Source organism: Grampus griseus (assembly GCF_964374135.1).
Source record: "Grampus griseus genome assembly, chromosome: 10".
NCBI lineage: Eukaryota > Metazoa > Chordata > Mammalia > Artiodactyla > Delphinidae > Grampus > Grampus griseus.
Window position 1 is genome coordinate 67,435,954 of NC_139004.1, and position 25,561 is coordinate 67,461,514.

The 25,561-nt window shown below is 41.7% G+C and overlaps 1 protein-coding gene across 1 annotated transcript in view; it reads left to right on the top strand.

Annotated features, from left to right (window-relative positions):
- Positions 1 to 25,561, top strand: part of RAD54L2 (RAD54 like 2) — an 87,422-nt gene that overhangs the window by 25,461 nt on the left and 36,400 nt on the right. Inside the window, exon 2 of the mRNA XM_082664653.1 lies at positions 12,486 to 12,681. Coding sequence (XP_082520779.1) covers positions 12,540 to 12,681 — 142 coding nt within the window. The 5' untranslated portion in view covers positions 12,486 to 12,539. The remainder of the gene's footprint in view (positions 1 to 12,485; positions 12,682 to 25,561) is intronic.

Genomic DNA, 25,561 nt, shown 5'->3' on the forward strand with positions numbered 1-25,561 from the left:
TGAATGGAACTCATTAGTGTAATTCAATTCTTCCACATTTTAGTAGCTACTAATAGGTTTGGTTGTCGGAGGGGGTGTGTTGGCCAAGGGAGGGGGAGGTATCTAATAGACAGGTGATGGTTAGACTCTACGTATTTTATTAATTTTTAATTATTTTTTTCTATACGCATTTTAAATTGCTTAGGTCACTAAATGATCCTCCTTGGTTCTGCTAGTTTTTTCCTAAATTTCATAATCAGTTTTTATTTTTCATTGAAAATGTGGAAAGCGGTGTTAGAAACAGATTTGGTTTATCTGTGATTCTTTTCTTCCTTTGTGATTTGAGGAGGTGAACCCATTGTGGATTCCCATTTACAAATTTGTGTATCATGTAATTACTAATATAAGTCAACTGGAAATGTGACATTTAGTAGTTTAAAGGTACAGGTTACCTGTTGCATTGAAGTAAGTGCCACAATTTATTTTTGCATGTGGGAAGTCAAGAAATAATGGATCTTTAAATTTTCTATTCTTTGCAGATATAAATTTTTCCTGTGATTTGTCACTTGTAAATCCTTGTGGCATTGGGATGTTTTCCAGCATCAATAACCAATTCTCTGATTCTCTGTATACCAACTGTGTGTTCAACAATTTAATTCTGATACTAACTACCCAGAGTTAGTACAGACTCCACAGGTTAAGGACTCAGTCCTGCAAGACTGCCCTGACTTCACATACCAGTCACAAGTCCTTGACTACCCATACTTCTCACTGACAGACTATAAATCAGGGGTTCCTATGAACCTCTCTTTAGGTTCAAAAATTTGCAAGAATGACTCATAGAACCCAGGAATATACTTATGTTTACTGGTTTATTTTAAAGGATACAACTGAAGAACAGCCAAATGGAAGAGATGCATAGGGCAAGGTATGGGGTGGCAGGGGTTGTTGTGGAGCTTCAGTGCCCTTTCCAGGTTCCACCCTCCCAGCATCTCGATGTATTCACTGACCCAGAAGCCCTCTGAATCTCAGTGTTCAGGAGTTTTTATAAAATTTAATCTCCAGTTCCCTGCCCCCATCTTGGAGGCTGGTGGGTAGGACTGAAAGTTCCTTCTAGTCATTTGGTCTTACTGGTGACCAGTCCCATCCTGAGGCTTTCTAGGGACCCCACCCTAAATTACTTCATTAACATAAATTCAGGTCTGGTCAAAAGGGGCTTGGTACGAATAACAAAAGACACTCCTATCACTCAGAAAATTCCAAGGGTTTTGGGAGCTCTGTGCCAGGAACTAGGGGCAAAGACCAGATATATTTTTGTATTGTGCCATAGGCACCATAAGGGGTCTACACCTGACTAGCAGTACCATTCATTTTAGAACCGTGAGAAGTGGAGCCATAAGAGTTTACCTATGTCGTTAAGGAGCTAAGTGCACAGAGTACCCATGTCACTGACAAAGCCAAAGTGAGAAACTTGAGTAGCCATAGAAATACAATTATGTGAATATATATTGCAAAATAGTAGTCATCCATTATTACTTTTATTTATAGTAGATACCAATTTAGGAAAAACCCACAGTATACAGCCTCTATATGATGTAGGTATAATTATTTTAAAAGAAATAATAACTGAAAATCTAAAGTGATCAGCAACAATTCAGAAAGTTAGTGGCTAGTTATAGTATAGAAGGATTCATGTCAGGGTCCCTGCTATAGTCTTATTTTTAAAAGCTCTGATTTGATGAAATGCTACTTGCATAGAGCTTTTTAGGATTGTGTCTCGTGGGTAGGTTGACTAGATACAGCGAAGTCTTTACCAAAGTTCATGCTGAATGTTTGCAGGGCTGTGAAGGGTAAACCATCCTCTCTGTGCACAGCTTGTAGTTGTCTGGGTTTGAAGCATCCAGACTGAACTCCGTGGTTTTATGATAGAACTCTTAGGAGAGGGAGGGGTCTCAGAGGGCTAGGGGAAGAGACTGGTGAGGGAAGTGGAGATGGTTGTGGTGGGGGAGTCGGATGGGACACCAAGCATGATTTGGCTTCTCTCCAAGCCTCTTCAGTCTCGCCATGTAGTAGATAAACCTGACCTGCTTTTAGGGTGATCTGGACTCAGGGCTGGCTTAGGCTCCAGGAAGCCTAGGGAAAGTGGGCCATCCATGCCCCTGCCAAGTTGGCCCTTATCTCTGAAATCCCTGTTTTAAGAAGTTAGAGCTGTGTGGAAAGAGATACAGGACTCACAAGTTGAATGGTAACATATTTAGCCAGAATTGCTTTTACTCTTGCCTCATCCCCTGTATTTAGAGATCCAGGGATCTTACTTTTTTTTTTTTTAACCACTCTCATATTACACAGATCTGATGTTTTAACATATGTGGTGTATGTGTGTGTGAGAGAGAAAGAGAGAGAGAGAGAGAGAGAGATTTTTTCAGAGCCCAGATTTCTCTGGGGAGCAGTGGCTATGTCGCACAGGCTTCTCATAGCCAAAGCTGTCATCCCTGCTTTAGCTCCTATCTTCCCAGCTCAATTGTTTATTCTCTCCCTCCCCCCGCCTCCTTCCCTCTTCTCACCCCTCCCTCTTCTTTTTTTTCAGCTGCCTCCATAGAGAATGAAATGAATCTTTCATTTGCTCCCCTCAGTAGTGGCCTTCTAGGGCTTTACTCCTACTTATTCAAAACTCCTGGGACTGGCTCTGCAGGGATGTGCTTCTCAGAGACCTCTTGGATGAAGGGCATAAGCCAGGGAAGCTTTACGAGGGGGGCAGTGTACACAAGGAACCTCAGCCCTTGGCTATTTTAAACAGGATGTGGATAGCAGAGATTCAGTGGTAAAAGTGAAAATTTGACTTTGCAAATGTAGTATTAACTTCAGTTATTGAGAAAATTTGCCCTTGATGGTTAATTACATTTATAAAATAACCTGTGTATATCATTTATATATCAGATTAATTTTGTGTTTTTTTATTTGAATATGGTATGGAGTATTTTATGATATTCATGTAAAGTGGTCCTCTGCTCATTACATTAAAAAAAAAAAAACGCCAATTTTTCTTTCTTTGTGATACCTGAAAATTTGGGGGAAAAGACCATTGATCTTAGAGTTTTGTTGTCTTAGGAGAGCAAGTTCTCAAACTTACTCTTAAAAATTATTGAAGACCCCAAAGAACTTTTGTTTATATTGGTTATATTGGTCAATATATGCTGTATTAGAAATTAAAACTGAGAAATAAAAAAATATTAATTCATTTAAAAATAATAAAATAATTATGTTAGCATAAATAACCTTTTAAATGAAAAATAACTATATTTTCCAAAACAAAAAAATTAGAAGGGTATCATTGTTTTACACATTCGAAAATTTGAAAATGTCTGAATAGAGGCAGCTGGATTCTCAGATCTGGTTCTGCATTTAGCCTGTTGTGACTTACTGTTTTATTGTTGACTTATTGTATTGTTAAAGTACATGAAGAATGTAGTTGGAGAAGGGAGGAGTGTTTTAATATCCTTTTCAGATAACTGTGGGTATTCTTTGTTTTATTTATTTTTTATTTTTGGCTGCTTTTGGGTCTTCGTTGCTGCATGCGGGCTTTCTCTAGTTGCAGTGAGCGGGGGCTCCTCTTCGTTGCGGTGCATGGGCTTCTCGTTGCGGTGGCTTCTCTTGTTGCGGAGCATGGGCTCTAGGGATGCGGGCTCAGTAGTTGTGGCTCACGGGCTCTAGAGCGCAGGCTCAGTAGTTGTGGCGCATGGGCTTAGTTGCTCTGCAGCATGTGGGATCTTCCCGGACCAGGGCTCGAACCCGTGTCCCCTGCATTGGCAGGCAGATTCTCAACCACTGCGCCACCACGGAAGCCCCACTGTGGGTATTCTTTGGTACTATACCGAAACGCCGAAAAATGGTAGTTTCTTCAAGGTTAATTGTTACAGAGACTTTGAAACCATATCAAGGAACTTTTTGTATTCTGTTACATTAAAATCCATTGGTCTATCTTGCACTTTGAATGGCTCTTTAACCCATGCATGATTTTGACTTTCTGGCTCCCTTGAAAGGGTCTTGAGGACCCTCAGGACCTGAGGGAACCACCCTTTAAAAACTGCTGTCATAGAATCTGGAAGGGGTCTTAAAGATGAACTCAGGCCCATCTTTCTTCTAGGCTGGAGTAAGAGGGGTAATGGAAGTTGTGGGAGAACTGATATGCCCAAGGTAATGCAGCTAGTTTCCCATTGAGCTGTGACTATAATTTAGGTTTCTTGACTGATTCTTTAAACTTGGCTTCAGTACCTCTGCTGTGCTTGGTGCTGGCCTCACTGCATTGCCTTTTGGGAGTTGTCTCCTGTGGCCCTGCTCCTTGGAGTCTTGAATGTTTGTTCACCTTTCCTTCCTTATTTTGTCTTAATTTTCTAATTGCCAAAAGTCTCTTTAGGTTTCTGAATAAAATATTTTGATCTCTTGTCAGTTTAGCTCTGTGGCTGCTTATGTGTATTAAATGTGTTTTTAAGTAACTGAAAGATAGTCAAAAGGCATTTAGGCTACGTGGAAGTTTGAAGTACACATCAGGTCTTTATCTTGCACAAGAAAGGTGTTTTGAAATAACTTTAGAGCTCCACAGTCGATCTCTCACAGCAGATTGGAAGAATCTTGTAGATACCCAGGCAGTACTAATATATATGAACTGAACTCTTTTCCCCCTTTGAATTATGTAAATTCTTTGACTAATGGGTTTCTTTGAAGGGGTGTTGCTTAAAGTTTTGGGCTGAATGTTTTCATGCTCTGAAAACTTTCCTCCCCTTGTAAATTAGCATAAGTGCATGGTTTTGTTTATATTCTTAATGGAAAAAAGGTGTGAGTGGCACTTGCTGTTGAATTGCTTTGAGATCATTTGAGGAAATTTAGTATTACTCAAGGTCACCAAAATTAATGAGGACATGGCAATTTGGAATGGATTGTTTTTATCAAAGGCAGGATCAGGATGCTGCTGAGGAACACAAAGACATCTCTGAAATTTCACAGGCTGCCCTGCAATGGTGAAGCAGTGTGTGATTGCATTTTTCAGTGTGGACTCTCCAGGCTTGGGCTGCTTTGTGAACAAAGGCTTTGTGTGTGTGTGTGTGTGTGTGTGTGTGTGTGTGTGTGTGTGTGTGTGTTTAATTTTTTAGTATTAGTTGTTTTATTTGTTTTTTTATACTGCAGGTTCTTATTAGTCATCAATTTTATGCATATCAATGTATACATGTCAATCCCAGTCGCCCAATTCAGCACACCACCATCCCCACCCCACCGCAGTTTTCCCCCCTTGGTGTCCATACGTTTGTTCTCTACATCTGTGTCTCAATTTCTGCCCTGCAAACTGGTTCATCTGTACCATTTTTCTAGGTTCCACATACATGTGTTAATATACAATATTTGTTTTTCTCTTTCTGACTTACTTCACTCTGTATGACAGTCTCTAGATCCATCCATGTCTCAACAAATGACTCAATTTCGTTCCTTTTTTGGCTGAGTAATATTCCATTGTATATATGTACCACATCTTCTTTATCCTTTCGTCTGTCGATGGGCATTTAGGTTGCTTCCATGACCTGGCTATTGTAAATAGTGCTGCAATGAACATTAGGGTGCATGTGTCTTTCTGAATTATGGTTTTCTCTGGGTATATGCCCAGTAGTCGGATTGCTGGATCATATGGTAATTCTGTTTTTAGTTTTTAAGGAACCTCCATACTGTTCTCCATAATGGCTGTATCAATTTACATTCTGACCAACAGTGCAAGAGGGTTCCCTTTTCTCCACACCCTCTCCAGCATTTGTCGTTTGTAGATTTTCTGATGATGCCTTTTTTTTTTTTTTTTTGCGGTACGCGGGCCTCTCACTGCTGTGGCCTCTCCCGTTGAGGAGCACAGGCTCTGGACGTGCAAGCTCAGCAGCCATGGTTCATGGGCCCAGCCGCTCTGTGGCACATGGGATCTTCCCAGACCGGGGCACGAACCCATGTCCCCTGCATCGGCAGGCGGACTCTCAACCACTGCGCCACCAGGGAAGCCCCCTCATTGTAGTTTTGATTTGCATTTCTCTAATAATTAGTGATGTTGAGCAGCTTTTCATGTGCTTTTTGGCCATCTGTATGTCTTCTTTGGAGAAATGTCTATTTAGATCTTCTGCCCATTTTTTGGATTGGGTTGTTTGTTTCTTTAATATTGAGCTGCATGAGCTGTTTATATATTTTGGAGATTAATCCTTTGTCCCTTGATTCATTTGCAAATATTTTCTCCCATTCTGAGGGTTGTCTTTTCGTCTTGTTTATGGTTTCCTTTGCTGTGCAAAAGCTTTGAAGTTTCATTAGGTCCCATTTGTTTATTTTTGTTTTTATTTCCATTACTCTAGGAGGTGGATCAAAAAAGATCTTGCTGTGATTTATGTCAAAGAGTGTTCTTCCTATGTTTTCCTCTAAGAGTTTTATAGTGTCCGGTCTCACATTTCGGTCTCGAATCCATTTTGAGTTTATTTTTGTGTATGGTGTTAGGGAGTGTTCTAATTTCATTCTTTTACATGTAGCTCTCCAGTTTTCCCAGCACCACTTATTGAAGAGACTGTCTTTTCTCCATTGTATATGCTTGCCTCCTTTGTCATAGATTAGTTGACCATAGGTGCATGGGTTTATCTCTGGGCTTTCTATCTTGTTCCATTGATCTATGTTTCTGTTTTTGTGCCAGTACCATATTGTCTTGATTACTGTAGCTTTGTAGTATAGTCTGAAGTCAGGGAGTCTGATGTAAGGTTAGATTGTTTATTTGAGAGTTTTCTTGTTTCTTGAAGTAGACTTGTATAGCTATAAACTTCCCTCTTAGAACTGCTTTTGCTGCATCCCGTAGGTTTTGGATCGTCGTGTTTTCATTGTAATTTGTCTCTAGGTATTTTTTGATTTCCTCTTTGATTTCTTCAGTGATCTCTTGGTTATTTAGTAACGTACTGTTTAGCCTCCATGTGTTTGTGTTTTTTATGTTTTTTTCCCTGTAATTCATTTCTAATCTCATAGCGTTGTGGTCAGAAAGGTTGCTTGATATGATTTCAATTTTCTTAAATTTACTGAGGCTTGATTTGTGACCCAAGATGTGATCTATCCTGGAGAATGTTCTGTGCGCACTTGAGAAGAAAGTGTAATCTGCTGTTTTTGGATGGACTGTCCTATAAATATCAATTAAATCTATCTGGGCTCTTGTGCCATTTAAAGCTTGTATTTCCTTATTTATTGTCATTTTGGATGATCTGTCCATTGGTGTAAGTGAGGTGTTAAAGTCCCACACTATTGTGTTACTGTTGATTTTCTCTTTTATAGCTGTTAGCAGTTGCGTTATGTATTGAGGTGCTCCTATGTTGGGTGCCTATATATTTATAATTGTTATATCTTCTTCTTGGATTGATCCCTTGATCATTATGTAGTGTCCTTCCTTGTCTCTTGTAACATTGTTTATTTTAAAGTCTATTTTATCTGATATGAGTATAACTACTCCAGCTTTCTTTTGATTTCCATTTGCATGGAATATCTTTTTCCATCCCCTCACTTTCAGTCTGTATGTGTCCCTAGTTCTGAAGTGGGTCTCTTGTAGACAGCATATATATGTGTCTTGTTTTTGTATCCATTCAGCAAGCCTGTGTCTTTTGGTTGGAGCATTTAATCCATTCACGTTTAAGGTAATTATCGATATGTATGTTCCTATGACCATTTTCTTAATTGTTTTGGGTTTGTTTTTGTAGGTCCTTTTCTTCTCTTGTGTTTCCCACTTAGAGAAGTTCCTTTAGCATTTGTTGTAGAGCAACTGGTTTGATGGTGCTGAATTCTCTTAGCTTTTGCTTGTCTGTAAAGCTTTTGATTTCTCCATCAAATCTGAATGAGATCCTTGCCGGGTAAAGTAATCTTGGTTGTAGGTTCTTCCCTTTCATCACTTTAAGTATATCATGCCACTCCCTTCTGGCTTGTAGAGTTTCTGCTGAGAAGCCAGCTGTTAACCTTATGGGAGTTCCCTTGTATGTTATTTGTTATTTTTCCCTTGCTGCTTTCAATAATTTTTCTTTGTCTTTAATTTTTGCCTATTTGATTACTATGTGTCTCGGCATGTTTCTCCTTGGGTTTATCCTGTATGGGACTCGCTGCACTTCCTGGACTTGGGTGGCTATTTCCTTTCCCATGTAAGGGAAGTTTTCGACTCTAATCTCTTCAAATATTTTCTCTGGTTCTTTGTCTCTCTCTTCTCCTTCTGGGACCCCTATAATGTGAATGTTGTTGCGTTTAATGTTGTCCCAGAGGTCTCTGAGGCTGTCTTCATTTCTTTTCATTCTTTTTTCTTTAGTCTGTTCTGCAGCAGTGAATTCCACCATTCTGTCTTCCAGGTCACTTATCCGTTCTTCTGCCTCAGTTATCCTGCTATTGATTCCTTCTAGTGTAGTTTTCATTTCAGATATTGTATTGTTCTTCTCTGTTTGTTCTTTAATTCTTCTGGGCCTTTGTTAAACATTTCTTGCATCTTCTCGATCTTTGCCTCCATTCTTTTTCCAAGGTTCTGGATCATCTTCAGTATCATTGTTCTGAATTATTTTTCTGGGCGGTTGCCTATCTCCACTTCATTTAGTTGTTTTTCTGAGGTTTTATCTTGTTCCTTCATCTAGTATATAGCCTTTTGCCTTTTCATCTTGTCTATCTTTCTGTGAATGTGGTTTTTGTTCCACAGGCTGCAGGATTGTAGTTCTTCTTGCTTCTGCTGTCTCCCCTCTGGTGTGTGTGTGTGTGTCTTTGTGTGTTTATTTCCTCCTGTGTGTCTCCCTGCCAGGGGTTAGTCTAAGGACCGTGCCCACATGATTAATTCTGTTGATTCTTGGTCAGGCAACACTTTACAGACAGGTGTGGTCTTTTAATTTAGCAGGGCAGAAGACCCTTTTCCTTCACTCTCAAGATTGCTTTGAGAGGCTTGACTGGGATTGGCTGTGTGTTTCTTCGTAATTATAGCCTCCTTTTAGCAATCCCAATATATTAAACTGTAGAAATTAACATATTACTTAGGGGTTGAATATTTACCTTTCAGAGTGGTTCTGTTTGGAGTTCCTTTAAATAGCTAGTTCTCCCATTTCATTAAAATAGAATTTGAGTCCCAGAATTTGCTTTGTAGGAATATAGGTCCTTATTAAGGTGCAACACACCCATGATCACTCTCCTAGTATCTCTGTGTCTTAGAGGCAGAGCTTCTCTTCACTGGAGGTTGAAGCAGTGTTTCACATGGGATGAGGAGCAAATGGGGAGATGCATTTTCTTCCTTATCAACTTTTTTCTCACGTCTGTCTATCAGTTATGCTAAGAGCTAATTTTTTGAATCAGGGCTGCCTTCCCTGTGTTCTGAAAGGCTGTGCCCACATGGAAGTGTCTGTGTGGGTGGGTGGAACCCCTTAGAGACAAAGTTTAATTGACTGTGCTGCTGCCCCCCAAGATCAGCTTTTCCTCTGCCATTTTCCCTTTGTTGCTTTTCTGAAGGTGATCAGTAACAGCAAAACCTGCCCCTTAAGTAGTTTGTATGGTTCTAAAGAGCTGAGAAAAGAATTCATTGTGTCCTCTATGTAAAGAAATTTAGTGGCTCATGGAAGGGAAGGAAAGAGAAAAACCAAATTTGATGGGACTTAAGAAATCCATTACTTTCCAGTTTCTTCTCTGTTATGGGCATCTGATGGCCTGGGTACTATTTTAAAGTTTCCTCTGTTTTTAAAATGTTTTGAGAAGGGGGCTGGATCAATGTCTTTCATAGTGTAATATATGTGGTTTTTGAATGTTTAATTGATGTTTGCTTCTGTCTGTCAGGAGCTTGGGACTGAGGTTGTTTTGAAGATGTTTGTTAACTGGGGGTTTACAGGCTTTTCATTGTTATTGCTGACCTTTCAGTGATTGTTATTCTTCCATCACCACACAATTTCTTCTCTAAAATGACAGGAATTCAGATTACCTAAAGGTACTTGCTAATTAAAAATTGTTCTCTAAAAGCCACTCCATAATCAGCCAGGCTCACTGTAAGCAAAACACTTATTAAGCAGTCGAGAATGAAACAGGGGGTTTATGCTGATTATGAACATTGACTTCCAAACACAGAGTAGTTGCTGATGAATTTTCATTATACTAATATTTAGAAATAAATTTCACTTCTAAACCTGCTGATATTTAATTGGTTTATTACTTCCTTTCTAAAGCCTAATGAACTAAAGATATAGGTTTCCTTCAGAGACTTGGAATCTGCTTTGTCAGTGAATGGTAGCTCAGCATTAGTTATATTTTTATATATATATATATATTTTTTTACTACTTATTTTATTTTATTTTATTTTTGGCTGCATTGGGTCTTCGTTGCTGCATGCGGGCTTTTTCTCTGGTTGTGGCAAGCGGGGGCTACTCTTCGTTGCAGTGCACGGGCTTCTCATTGCAGTGGCTTCTCTTGTTGCGGAGCACAGGCTCTAGGCGTGCGGGCTTCAGTAGTGTGGCACATGGGCTCAGTAGTTGTGGCTCACAGGCTCTAGAGCACAGGCTCAGTAGTTTTGGTGCATGGGCTTAGTTGCTCCACGGCATGTGGGATCTTCCCGGACCAGGGCTCGAACCCGTGTCCCCTGCATTGGCAGGCGGTCTTAACCACTGCGACACCAGGGAAATCCAGCATTATTTATATTAATATTTATTTGTGGATCACTTTTCTTCCCTGTACCTTAATGCCGTTTGTAAATGTTTTTGGAAGTGTGTTATTAATGCAAAAATTTGAATTTTATTTCAGCGGCCATGGCTCACAGGCCCAGACACTCTGCGGCATGTGGGATCTTCCCAGACTGGGGTGGTACAAACCCGTGTCCCCTGCATCGGCAGGCGGACTCTCAACCACTGCGCCACCAGGGAAGCCCTAACTGAGCAGTCTTAAACTTAAATTCCAGTTTTCCAAAATTCTAAAGGATCCAGTTTGCTTTGTTTTGTTTCTGTTTCTGTTCGGAAGAACATAGAAATTCTGTTTCAAATTGTGTCTGGACCTTAATAAGAGATTCCAGTTCTGGAATAGTATTTGTGTTGAATAATTAGAGACTTGTGTTTCCTTCTTTTTTTTAATTTTGGGAGATGAGAGGAATTTTAGGATGACCTGATTCTGGATGTGGTTGTCTACAACAGTTTGTCTTATAAAGGATTATTTATCTTGTGCCCTTCTCCCCCACATTTTATTATTAAAATAAAACAAGTATACCAAAAAATTGAAAGAATTGTTGAATCTTCATGTTAATATTTTGCAATATTTGCTTTGTCACAAAACAGTCCGTCTAACTTTCTTTGTCTTGTTTTTTCTTTCCACTCAAGAAGAAATGATCTTGCTAATATAGTAAAGTGGAGAGAGAAACAGACAGACATGCATAGTGCCTGACACATAGTAAATGTAATAGAGCTGGTTGGCAAGAGAGAGAGCGAATATGAATGAATGAATAGGACATGCTTCTAGGTTTAGGATACAAAGAAGCAATTCCCAGCTAAATCCCTGCCATTAGGGCCTTACTGTTGGGTCAGGAGGTGAGAAACCAAAGAAGGCAAACACTTTGCCAGGTAGCTCATATGAAGCCTTTGGTGAAGGTCAGCATGGTTAGCATGGCTACTGGAGTTCAGAAGAGGGAATATGATCCCAGAGGACTGGGGCAGTTGACAAAGGCTTCTTGGAAGAAATGGAGGTGGAACTGGGCCAAGAGGTAGGGCAGAGCCTGAGAACAGAGATGTGGGCACAGGGGTATTCTTGAGCCACGGGGAGCCTGAGGCTACCTATGTATTTGGGAGGAGTGACAGTGTGATAAATAGCCAGTTGCCTGTAAGCGCTTTATTCAGGTGATTGGAGAGTGGACCATCTTCCTTGTAGTGCTCCAAGGCAGGGCCCACTTCTTATTCCCTGAGCACTCCCAGTTACTCCTGCTCCAGGGCTCCGCCTTTGCTGCTCACTCTGCCTGGACTCAGTCCCTCCAGATGTCTGTGTGGCTCCCTCTTCCTTCTGGCCTCTGCTCAGTGAGAACTTCCCTGTTCCCCCTCTATAAAATAACAGCTCCTTCTGGCACACACTAGCCAACTAACACCCTCTAACATACTTTTTTCTTCTTTCTACTGTGTCCCCAAAGCCTAGTACAGTGCCTGTGATTATATATACATGTATATGTATATATAGAGATATAAAGAGTTGGTGCTCAGGGAACAGTTGATGCATGAAGGAACGAACAAATGGGAATTCTGAGGTGTATAGGGCGTTTGGGCAAGAAAATATCTTAAAGGGACCAAAGAAGCAGCTAAGAGAAGCTTGAGCTGGGCAGAGAGTCACCAAAATATGTCTTACGGCCAGTGCCCTTGTGGGGAAGGTTGAGATTTGGGTGACCTGCTTAGAAAAGCTCCCAGGGAATTCATCCTTGACATTTTCTCTTTGAAAAATTCATGCTCCTAAGTGAAGCCTTTGGTGATTCTGATGCCTCTTATGCTCCTCCTAGGATCCCTGCAGTGGACCATGAGACGGTAATGTCCACTGAGGACCTCTGGGAGCCATGTCAGACGAATCCGCCTCAGGGAGCGATCCAGACCTGGACCCAGACGTGGAGCTGGAGGATGCGGAAGAGGAGGAGGAGGAGGAGGAGGAGGTGGCAGTGGAGGAGCATGGCAGGGGTGACGAGGAAGACCTGCTGGATGGTGAGTGACTCTAGTGAGTGACAGAGGTTGCCTTATCTTTATTCTAATAGAATTTTTGCTGAGACAACTTGGTGTTGGCAGTTGGATTTCTTAGGTCATCATCCATCATGAGAAGGCAAAGACTGGAACATAGCAACAATGAACTCATATGCTCTTCCCCAGGAAATAATTTGTTGTTCCTCTATATAAGCCTCACTTTAGTGCTGGAAGGACCTTTAGTATTCACCTTGTCTTTGATGATGTGCAGACTTAGGTCTAAAGATTTGAGACTGGAGCATGCTTGTTCAAGTCATGGAGGGAGTCAGTGGCAGAGTTCCTGTGGTGAGACAAAGAGGTGGTCTGGTGGTCACGGACCCATCAGGTGGCCACAGATGGGTGTGAGGATAACCGTGAGTGGTCTGTGAGTTTCCTAAGTTACATTCACAATCTTGCTTCTGTGAAGATGAGGAAGTTATCTGAGGAGAGATTATTAGAGGGGTTCACAACTCCAGAAAGCTTATTGCATCTCCTGCAGGGCTGCTCTGCCTCCTAGCTACTTCAAGTGACTATAAATTGCTCCTACTGGGAGAGAACTGCCCCTCTGTAGCTGGTGGACCCCTTCTGGGCTCCTATTTGGTTTGCTTGGCTCACCCTTCCTTTGTCCCCAACTTGCTGAAGTGGCATTGGACTTTTCCTTTTCATCATTAGTCTAATGTTAGGTCATCTGGCCAGCCACACAGCTTCTCAATTAATTCTAACCTTTCATGGCATAGGATTTGGTTGTTTGTAAGCTTCCTGTTGACCTAGGAATAAAGTTTTTGTCTTTTTATAACACACCAGTATTCAGTTTTATACCTGAACATTGCACTAGATCGTCGTTGCTTGGATCTTCAGGAGCCTAGGAAGATGCATTCCTGCCATTCTCCAGATTCCAGGAGAATGAGCATCTGTCCTCTTCGTTTGCTGATGTTACTGTCTTCAGTTCTCATTCATCCTAACAGCTGCCATATGGTTCAGGGATCATTTTCTGTCATTTAAACTGTCTAGAGGTCTCTGCCCCATTTCCAGTTTACCTCTGGCAGGAAATTACTATTTCACTCCCCCACCCCCCACAACAGCATCTTCTGCTATCCACTACCAGCTTGTTCAGCTGGAGTCTCCCCACAGCTAGTTCTGCAGTTCCCGTCTATATAGTAGAATGAGTAGAAATAACAGAAGATAGTGATGTGAGGGTATATCATCAGACTGTCTTGCTTGCCTCTCATGGTTCTTTTTTTTAAAAATAAATTTATTTATTTTATTTATTTTTGTCTGCGTTGGGTCTTTGTTGCTGCGTACGGGCTTTCTCTAGTTGTGGCGAGCGGGGGCTACTCTGCGTTGCGGTGCGCGGGCTTCTCATTGTGGTGGCTTTCTTGTTGCGGAGCACGGACTCTAGGCGTGCGGGCTTCAGTAGTTGTGGCATGCAGGCTCTAGAGCACAGGCTTAGTAGTTGTGGTGCACCGACTTAGTTGCTCCCTGGCATGTGGGATCTTCCCGGACCAGGGATTGAGCCTGTGTTCCCTGTATTCGCGGGTGGATTCTTAACCACTACGCCACCAGGGAAGTCTGCTACCCTTATTCTTATGGAGTTTGCAAGGAAAAGCCAGATGTCCCACTTCTTTTCCTCTGGTATTTTTTTACTTCATTACCTATGCTGATTTCTCTGCTGTTTTCCCGGTTCTCCAGTAGGGGACTGTCCCTAGGAAATCACTGTTCTGCTTTCTGCCCTTGATTAGTTTATGTCTTCTAGAATTTTTATATAAATGGAGCCATATAGTATATTCATTCTCTTTCTGGGAGTCTGACTTCTTTCACTCGGCATAATTATTTTAAGATTCATCCATGTGTGGGACTTCCCTGGTGGCATAGTGGTTAAGAATCCGCCTGCCAACGCAGGGGACACAGGTTCGAGCCCTGGTCCAGGAAGATCCCACATGCCATGGAGCAACTAAGCCCGTGCACCACAACTACTGAGCCTGCGCTCTAGAGCCCGTACACCACAACTACTGAAGCCCGCGTGCCTAGAGTCCGTGCTCCACAACAAGAGAAGCCACCACAATGAGAAGTACGCGCACCGCAATGAAGAGTAGCCCCTGCTCGCCACAACTAGAGAAAGCCTGCAAGCAGCAATGAAGACCCAATGAAGCCCAAAATAAATAAATCTATAAAAAAAAAAGATTCATCCACATGTATATATCAATTGTTCATTCGTCTTCATTGCTGAGTAGTATTCTATTGTATAGGTATACCCCAATTTGTTTATCCATTCCCTGGGTTTCTTTCTTTTGGGGGGGAGTTCCTTTTTTTCTTTTGTTTTGTTAATACAAATAAAGCCACTACGAACATTCATGTATAAGCCTTTGTATTGACATGTGCTTTTATTTTGCTTGGATAACAGATTCTGTCATCTCTATTGGCTATCCAAGTCATGGGGGACAATGGAATCAGAACTAAGAATAGAACCTGTTTATGTTTTGCTAGAGACCTCCCTTTAGATGAACCATTAACATCCAGCAAATCAGATTATTCATCTATCCGTGAATCCAAGTGACTATTCTCCAGCCCATAGACCACCGTTTATTTACAAGACTATCAGAGTAGACTTGGTCACATTCATTATCTGAAATCAAGGTCTTGTTAGAAAGGTACCTAACAGAGTCTGTTAGGAGTCAAATTTGCATAAAAAGCTATGTAGCCCAGTATTAGTGCCTAAAAGAATGGCAGGTCTCAAAAGAGCATGGGGCACCAGGAGAACAATACAGTATGTGAGAGTGGCAAGGGAAAGGAATGCATTCAGTAATTCAGTAATATTTATTGAGCTTCTACTCTTTGACTAGGCATGGTCATGGGCATTGGGAATACAGCAGGGGATAAAAATGCCTCTCCTCATGGGATTTTCATTTTAGTAGGTTGAGGCATGATAAATAAGTACATAAACAGTATGTCAGAAGGTGTTAAGTGCTATGAAGAAAGGGGAGCTGGGTAAGGTATGAATGTGGGATGATGCTTTTTTATGTCGACTGGTCAAGAAAGACTTTACTTGATTAGGTGACTTTTGAGTTGAGCCATGGAGGAAGTAAGGGAGCTAACCTGGTGGTTGTCTAGAGAAAGAGCATTCCAGGCAGATAGGATAACAAGAGCAAATATCCAAAGGCAGGAGCTTTCTTGGTGTGTGGAGAAAACAGCAAGGAGCCAGGGTAGCTGAAGCAGAGTGTACCAGGCTGAGGGTGGTAGAAGAGAGGCCGTGGGGTCAGACTGTGTGGGGTCTTATTCTGTGAGGTGGGAGCCATTAGAGGGTTTAAACGGAGGAAAGATCTCACTGGATGATATGTAAGGAACAGGCTGTGAAGGAGCTGAGGGCAAAAGCAGGCAGGTCAGTTAGGAGGATACTGCAAAATTCCAGGCAGGAGGGATGGTGGCTTGGTGGAGGTGGTAGAAGTAGTTGGATTCTGGATATGTTTTGAAGATGGAGCCAATAGAATTTGTTAATGAAAGAGATATAGATTGTGTCAGAGTAAGAGGGAAGGTAAGGATGGATTCCAAGTTTTTATTGAACAACTTGAAGATGCCATTTTCTAAGCTTAGGAAGATGAGGGGAGAGGTACAGATTGGGGACAGAGAGGAGTTCGGTTTTGAAGACATGTTAAGTTTGACATGTCTTATGCCTCCAAGTTGAGATGTCCAGAGGGCAGTTGACTATCAAATTGAAGTTCACGGGAGAACTCTACATTGGAGGTTAAAAAGTGGGATATATCTGTATATGAATGGTACTTAAATCACAGGACAGGATAAGATTATTCCAGGAATAAGAGAAATTAAAGAGAAGTGGTCTGAACAACTAAGCACTTGGCAGCAGAGGCAGGGAAGGAATGAGGATGATCTAGGAAAGAAGATTGAGAAGAAATGGTCACTGAGGTAATAGGAGACCCAAGAGAAAAGTGTTATGGAAGCCAGGTAGGAAAAAAAAATCATTTCAAGGAGGAAGTGATCAACCGTGTTAGTTAAAGGCAACCAATAGTCCTGGTAGTATGAGGACTAAGAATTGACCGTTGGATTTAGCAGTGTGGGGGTCCTTGGTGGCCTTGATCAATTTCAGTGCAATGATAGGGACTCAAAGAAGAACAGGTGGAAAACAGGTTTTATCTTTTTAACTTTTTGCCAGTGGGACTGATCAGGTAGGGAGGGAGAAATTGATGGTGCAGGAGAGATTGGGGGCAGTCCACACTGGCTAAAGCCAAGCTGTTAACTGTGGTCTGGGAAAGCCTTTGCCTAAGCACTTTAGTGTATGATAGAGAGAGGAACACCCCACAAGACAAGGCAACCATCTTCATCTAAATTTTGTGATCTTGGGCAAGTCCTTGATGAGCCTTTAGGTTCTTTTCCACAAAATGAAAAGTCTGCAACCTGAATTCTAGATCTGTTGTTCTCTTGTTCTGGATGAAGACAGGGAAGAATGGGCATGTTTTTAGGAACAAAAAGGAATCACCAAAACAAAAGGGCTATGAATCAGCGGGGGAAGCAGTTAGACCTGTGACCGAATGCACTAAGACAGGCAAGACAGTGTTAATAGCATTCTATTGCATTTCAGCATTTTGTTCTCAACATAGAGGAAAAGCAGCATTCCTTAAATTACAGATTCAAGCCAGATCTTTTTTTTTTTTTCCGGCTGCGCCACACAGCATGCGGGATCTTAGTTCCCAGATCAAACCCATGCCCCCTGCAGTGGAAGTGTTGAGTCCCAACCACTGGACTGCAGGAACTCCCTCCAGCCAAATCTTTTTCTTTTTATTCTGTATTTCTCTCTTCCTTCTCCTCTTCCCCAGAAACTTGTGTCACTTTTTCCTGAGACAACTTGAATATCTGTTGTTGGACTGATTTTTCAGAATAGTGTATGTCAGAGTTTAGGGTGACCTCCATGTTAGAAATGAAGTAGTGCTGATTTTGATAATTGTTCCTGTCCTCCTTTTCTGTGTGCTAGGGTTAGGGAAACAAAGGGGCAGAGAGTTTGGGTGCGCTGGGGGCCGAAGATTGTTTTATAAACCTGCATCAGAAGAGCATGTCAGACATTGACCCAGTTGTTCAGAGTGACTTTTTTTTTTTAATACATGTTACATTTTATTTTATTTATCTTTTTTGGCTGCATCGGGTCTTAGTTGCGGCACGTGGGATCTTTGTTGCAGCATGCAGGATCTTTCGTTGTGGTACGCGGGCTCTTAATTGCAGTGTGCAGGCCTCTCTCTAGTTGTGGCGCGTGCACTCCAGAGCACGTGGGCTCTGTAGTTTGCAGGATGCAGCCTCTTTAGTTGAGGCATGCGGGCTCAGTAGTTGCAGTGCACGGGCTTAGTTGCCCCGTGGCATGTGGGATCTTAGTTCCCCAACCAGGGATGGAACCTGCGTCCCCTGCATTGGAACGCGGATTTTTAATCACTGGAACACCAGGGAAGTCCCCAGAGTGAATTGTAGGGCCTTTAACATTCCTTCCCAACAATCCAGGGAGTGGGAGTATCTGATTGTGGTTTTAATTCGTATTTCCCTAATTACTTAAGGTGAGCTCTTTTCCACATGTTTATGATCATTTTCACTTTTGTGAAGTGCCTGAACTCATGTTTTTGACCATTTTTCTTTCTTCCACAAATTTCTTATTGATTTATAGGAATTCTGTATATCTGGATGTGAGTCTTTTTAATACACACACACACACACACAGCTTAGCAGTTGGGCACATACTAAAATAAAAAGGAAGAAACCTAGAGAGGGCTTTCTGGACGCTAACCTTTAAGCAGAGACCCAAAAGAGAGTATAGGTTAGAATTGTCATTAGAATCTAAAACATAACTGTTAGATGAAGAAATGGGGAAAGACGGACACAGCCTCAGCCAAGGCCTAGAGACCTTGAGAGCACATTTAGGTCTAGGATCCATCTGGAATTGATTTTTTTTTTTTTTGCGGTACGCGGGCCTCTCACTGCTGTGGCCTCTCGCGTTTCGGAGCACAGGCTCCGGACGCGCAGGCTCAGCGGCCGTGGCTCACAGGCCCATCTGCTCCATGGCATGTGGAATCCTCCCGGACCAGGGCACAAACCCGTGTCCCCTGCATCGGCAGGCGGACTCTCAACCACTGCACCACCAGGGAAGCCCTGGAATTGATTTTTGTGTGGTGTGAGGTAGGGGTCAAGCTTCATCACCCCCCCACCTCCACCGATATGATTATCTAATTGATCCAGTATTCTGCATTACCTTTTTGTTTTACCCTTTGTTGTAAACGAAGGCACAGTACATATGTGGTTCTGTTTCTGAACTCTATTTTCTTCCCTCATAACTTTCAGCGAAATGGGAGTAGAGGAGAGATTGTGCAGAGTGGTGGCTAAGAGCATGGACTCTGGAGCCAGATCAACCACCTGAGTTCAAATCCTGTCTTTACTGCTTATAGCTTTGTGAAACAAGTTTTTTCATCTGTAAAATGGGAATATATGTAGTATCATCTACTTAATAGGGCTGTTTCGAGGACTGAATGGGTAATATTTGTAACATGAATAAATCTAGCTGAAGGATAGCAAGCATTGCTGGTGAGCTGGGCCCCAGTGCTTTTGGGAGCAGAGCTAGTGACTAGAGCAGTTTTGGATGGACTTGGGCATGACTGGGCATGGGGTAGGGTCCATATCTAGCAGGGCTCACCACAGACCTGTGCTGGGACTACAGCTATTCCCCAATTGCTGTGCCTGCCCTGACTTCGGAGTTACCCAGCCACCCTCCTGAAGAGAAGGTTTTTCAGTATTGTTTTAATCATCTTCTGAAGTCTTCAAATAATCTTTGGTCCAATATAGAATACAGAAGCATAATGTGCCAGGTTTGAATGAAGTTCCGTAAACAGCATACCAAGAGAGACAGCAGCAGCTATTAATTTTCTCTCTGCAGCTATATTGATAGGCACTACAGCTTAGCAGTTGGGCACATACTAAAATAAAAAGGAGAAACCTAGAGAGGGCTTTCTGGACGCTAACCTTTAAGCAGAGACCCAAAAGAGAGTATAGGTTAGAATTGTCATTAGAATCTAAAACATAACTGTTAGATGAAGAAATGGGGAAAGACGGACACAGCCTCAGCCAAGGCCTAGAGACCTTGAGAGCACTGTGCTTTTGAGGCTAGAGAGCAGGGAGTGGAAGGTGTGTCGGTGCAGGTGGTTGGAGGGAGGTACTTGCTGGTCAGAAAGAAGGCTGGATACTAGCAATCAGAAAAAGCCTTAAGCATTTTAGATTTTATCCTAAGGGTAGAAGGAACATTTTAAGGTATTTTAGAAGATCCTGGGTGGGTGGAGACTGTGACATGATCAGATTCAGAAAGCTCTCTTTCTGCAGCAAGCAGCATGGATTGGAGGGGGAGTCATCAGAAGGCGGCAGGGTGACCCTTTGGAGGCTTGTGCCAGAATCCAGACCAGGTAGTACAGTGGTATGGAGAGAAGTAGAGTGGGATATTTAGGTAATTTCTTCAGGCACAGAATTTGTGATTGAACATGAGGAGATGAGAGGTTTTCTCCTTGATGGTGATCATATATGGTAGAGGTCTATAAAGTTTCCTTGTGGGATGTAAGGTCCTGGTAGAGCCACTGCTGAATGCTCTTCCAGCTTAGAAATGTTGTACTTACGTTCCAGCCACTCTTTTAATCCAGAAGCAAAGACGCAGTGTGCTCTCAGATAGATGCATATTTTCTTTGCATTTTCTGTGGCCCTAAGGAAAAGATTTGTTTTATATCTAATGTGGTCAGTCAGAAAGGGCTTTACCTGTCTTTCTCTGACCAGAATTTACTCTCCAGCCTTTTGCATTCATAGAGTTAACATTTAAGGTTTCAATTAATGAGACAATTCAGGAGGTCGGTGACATGCAATCGTTTATTATTTTGCCAAGGCATGACTTTAAATGATGCTCTCTGGGGTATGGGAACTGATAATTGAGCCCTGCCCTCCACGGCATCTGCTCCTCAACCTACCTTGTTTTCTGCTCTCAAATCAGAAATTCTTATCCTCAGTAAGAGTCTGAAGGGATCATTTAACTGTTTCAGTTATATGTGAATGCATTTTGTGGAGGAAATGTTGTGCTGGAGGTATCTTTCTTCTCTCTTGCCTCCTGTGCTTTCCCAGAATGATATCTGATGCTCTGCTTGTGAAACCCTAGTCTTTGTGTACAGCCCTTTCTCAACTACTGAATCCTCCTGGGAATTGTGTGTGTGTGTGTGTGTGTGTGTGTGTGTGTGTGTGTGTGTGTGTGTGTGTTTTGTGGTCGTAGCCTCAGTGCTTCAAAGCGTTCATCAGAAAAAATAAACTGAGTTGTGTTGATTCCCCCCCCCCCATACAGGTTACTAGCATGCTTTTGTTTGTTCACAGGACCAGTGTTACTGTCTTCTACTCTCTTAGGTTAACAGATACAACAGTAACCAATTTTGGAAGACTATCACCTTAGTGTGTGTACCCAAGTCCTTTCTTAAATAAAAGCAGCAGAATTTGAGCTGTTGGTGTTACTCTTTCCCCATCCCCTCTTAAAAGGGACAGCATTTGTGCCCTCCTAGTTTCCTCTTGCTTGTTGTGGACACCCTTACATGGGGCCCTAGTGAAGTTTGCGTGTTTTGCAAAGATTTGTATGTTATTCTGTGCTTCCATCACCATTTAAAATGGATTTTCAGGTGGGAGAGTATGGAGCTTTACTTGCCTGAGCTCCAGAGGGAAGGGCTACAATCCCCCGAAGCTGCAAGCAGGCTTGTTCTCTTCATTCCTCTCTTAAAATCTTCCCTTTGCGGGTGCAGAGGTCCTGTTAATTCTAGCCTCCTTGAGAGAGGCTGCCAGTTGGAGCCCTCAAGAAGAGCAGGAAGCCCAGCATAGATTGACATGGCCCTTGAACTAGCGCCAGCCCCGACACCTCTCTCAAGCAGTTGCAGCATCCGGTACCACTTTACTCCCTGTAGTGCTGAATGGCAGGTGGTGAAAGCACTAGCTCTTTAGTGATTCTGAAGTTTCTAGGAATAATTTGCTTGAGTTTTTAATCTATTTTTATTTCTCCCATATTTGGATCACTCATACTTTGGGAAACAAGCAAAAAATATTTCATTGCTTCTGTCTTCCCATTCATATCCCTAGCCTATTTCTTTTTTTTAATAGAGATGTAGTTGATTTGCAGTATTATATTAGTTTCAGGTATACAACACAGTGACTCAAAAATTTTATAGATTATACTCCATTTATAGTTATTATAAAATATTGGCTATATTTCCTGTACTGTACAATATATTCTTGTAGCTTATTTATTTTATATAAGAGGCTTGTACCTCTTAATCCCCTACCCCTATCTTGCCCCTCCCTTCTTGTCTCTCCCTCCTAGTAACCACTAGTTAGTTCTCTATATCTGTTTTTGTTTCTTTTTTGTTATATTCAGTAGTTTCTTTTATTTTTTATATTCCACATGTAAGTGATAATATATAGTGTTAGTCTTTCTCTGTCTGACTTATTTCACTAAGCATTATACCTTCCAGGTGCATCCATGTTGTTGCAAATAGCAAAATTTCATTCTTTTTTATGCCTAGCCCAGTTTTTTTAAAAGATCTGTTTATTTATTTATTTTTAAATTTTTATTTATTTATTTTTATTTTTTGCTGTGTTGGGTCTTTGTTGCTGCACGCAGGCTTTCTCTAGTTGCAGCGAGCAAGGGCTACTCTTCGTTGTGGTGCGCGGGCTTCTCATTGTGGTGGCTTCTCTTGTTGCAGAGCACGGGCTCTAGGTGTGCAGGCTTTAGTAGTTGTGGCTCATGGGCTCTAGGGCATAGGCTTAGTAGTTGTGGTGCACGGGCTTAGTTGCTCCGCAGCATGTGGGATCTTCCCAGACCAGGGCTCGAACCTGTGTCCCCTGCATTGGCAGGCAGATTCTTAACCACTGTGCCACCAGGGAAATCCCCTAGCCCATTTCTTTAAAAAAAAACACACATTACTAGGGAGTTGAGAGACCCTTGGAGAACTCTTGAGGAAACAGTGACCAGCCTGTTGTCTCTTTAGTTCCTTGGCAGAGTGTAGAAGGAAGGGCTCTCCCCACCAGGAAGCTGGCTGCAGGTTGCCAGGTGCCACAGTCACCAGGTGCCTTGGGTGGTGTGTTGTTTCTCAGTGAACTGCAGTCATTTCCAGATAGGAGTTGGCTCTTTCTCCACCTTCTGTTCCTTGGGCAGCAGTAAGATTTCTCTTCCTTAATGCATGATGATGGCTAGGTGTGGGGTTGCTTGTGGAATTCTGGGGGATAGAAGGAATGGGGGAAATCAAGCTGAGTAGGTGATTCAGTATTCATGTTTGGCATAAAACCATAAAACCATTCATGTTTGGCATAAAACCATGGCATAAAACCATGTTAAGGATGATAGTGGATGTTTTCTTATGACTGATGGAATAATAAAGTTGAGTGATTAGAGAAAGCTGGGAAACACTTCAAGAACCAGCTCAAATTTCTCAAGTAACGATGTCAGTTTTGGCTATTTGTGGTGATGATGTTTTTCATATTTAAGTGTTCATATTTGTAAGTGTTCCTATTCTGGATATACTAATCCTTTACTATTTATATTGTTAATAGCATCTAGTCTGTAGCTTATTTCTTAACGTTGCTCACAGTGCTCTTTAATGTAAAAAAAAATCTGTAATTTCATTTTAGTCAGTTTAAGCAATCTTTCACATTGTTTGATAGTCTTTTATTTCATGAGTGAAAAAGTGAGAGGACATAGGAAAGGCATATTTTAAAGATTGGGGTGTGGTTTTCATCAGCATCTTTGGGCTTAATTTGGATTTTTAAAATTTTGATTTTGTGAAATTATTCTAGACATTACCTTGTCTGTAAGATTTTAGTGAAGCCAAGTATTCACTTTACATTTTCTCTCATTTCTTTATATCTTATTCAGAAATTAAACTAGAATCTTTCAACATTTCAGCCTTAGTCTGTCTTTTTTCCTTTGCTCAGAAGTTCCTACCTTGTGGCTGATTTGCTGAGAACTTGGTAATTCTTGCCTGTTGTTGCAGAGATGGCCAGAAATCTTCATCATCATGCTGAGCAGAGTCAAAATTAAATCTGTATGCAGCAGAGGGCTAGAATTTCAGATGGGCTGAAAAGAGGTGTAGTTGTGTTTACAAATGACTGTTTCTTTAGTATTTTGGCCTTGATTGTGCTATAAGCAGTGGTTCTCTACAGGGATTGATTTTGCCCCCAGGGAGACCTTTGGCAATGTATAGAGACATTTTTGGTTGTCACAACTGGGAAGATGCTACTAGAATCTAGTAGATGGGGGGGGGGGGGCTGGGATGCTGCTGAACACCCTACGATATACAGGAGAGCCTCCGACAACAAAGGATTACCCAATCCCAAATGTCCGCAGGGCCAAGATTGAGAACCCCTGTGCAGTCTTGGTATCTTTTACAAATGATTTGCAGTTGTTCCCCAGCCCTGTGAGAGCTAAGTGGAAAGCCTGACCCTTTCTTTTCTTCATGTCTTAGGTTGTTTAATAAGTTAGTTAGAGTGATATCGGTCCCCTTGCTCTCAGATCTCACTTTAAAAGATGTGTTTAATTTAGAATTCTCTAGTGACTTTTAGCATTAATGCTGTGAAGAGTTATTTCTTCCCAAGGAGCAACTATGATGAGAATTTTTTTCCCTCTCAAACTGGCTTCTATGACTATTTTGAAGGTGAATCACATTTTGGTTTGTGTGAGTTTTTAACTTTTTAAGGCTTATTGGCAAATATATTGGCTTGTCATGACATATATTGAGTCAGGGAAAGCTCGGTCCACAGAGAACATCAATATGCGCTCATAAATGATGATATATTGAAGATATTGAACATAAACATACTGAATAGGAACTGGTATACTTCGGTGGATTTTTTATTCATATGTGTTTTTCTCTAGTGGCAGTTTTTTTTAATAGAAACAAGCTCATTTTGAAAAATTCAATGTATATTTATTGAGCATCTGTTAGACAGCTGGCATTTTTGTTAGGCTTGAGGGATATAGTGGAGAATGAGATGGAAAGAATCCCTGCCTTCAAGGAGCTACAGTCTAAAAGGAGAGGTTCTTGATAAGAACCCTGTAAATAATAAAGAAAGGGAATAAGCCCCAGGGGTTGGGAGGAAGGGCCTATTTTAGCCAGTGTGTTGGTTGTGGCAGTGGTGGTAAGGCTCTCTGAGGATGTAGCATCTATGCTTCAAAGAATCAACTTATGGTTTTGCTTTTGCTCTTTAAAGTATGTTTTCCTCTGCTTTTTATTGTTTTCTTCCTACTGCTTTCTTTGGGTTTAGTTTCCTGTTCTTTTTCTAATTTTTTGAAAAGAAAATTTATTTACATCATTGATTTTCACTCTCTGTTTTTTTGGGTTTTTTTTTTGCGGTACGCGGGCCTCTCCTGTTGGGGAGCACAGGCTCTGGACGCGCAGGCTTAGCGGCCATGGCTCACGGGCCCAGCCGCTCCGCGGCATGTGGGATCTTCCCGGACCGGAGCACGAACCCGTGTCCCCTGCATCGGCAGGCGGACTCTCAACCACTGCGCCACCAGGGAAGCCCTACTGTCTGGTTTTTTTTGCTTTTGTTTTTTTGCTGCCCTTTGCCTCATGCGGGATCTTAGTTCCCCGAACAGGGATTGAACCTGTGCCCCCTATATTGGGATCATGGAGTCTTAACCTCTGGACCACTCTCTGTTACTTTTTGACATTAATTTAAGGCTATGAATTTCTTTTTAAGAATAACTTAGAAATATCACACGATTTTTAAAAATCAACTTTATTATATAATTTACGTAAAGTTCACATTTTTTTACCAGTGCAGGTCGATGATTGTTGACAAATGTATGTACCCATGTTAT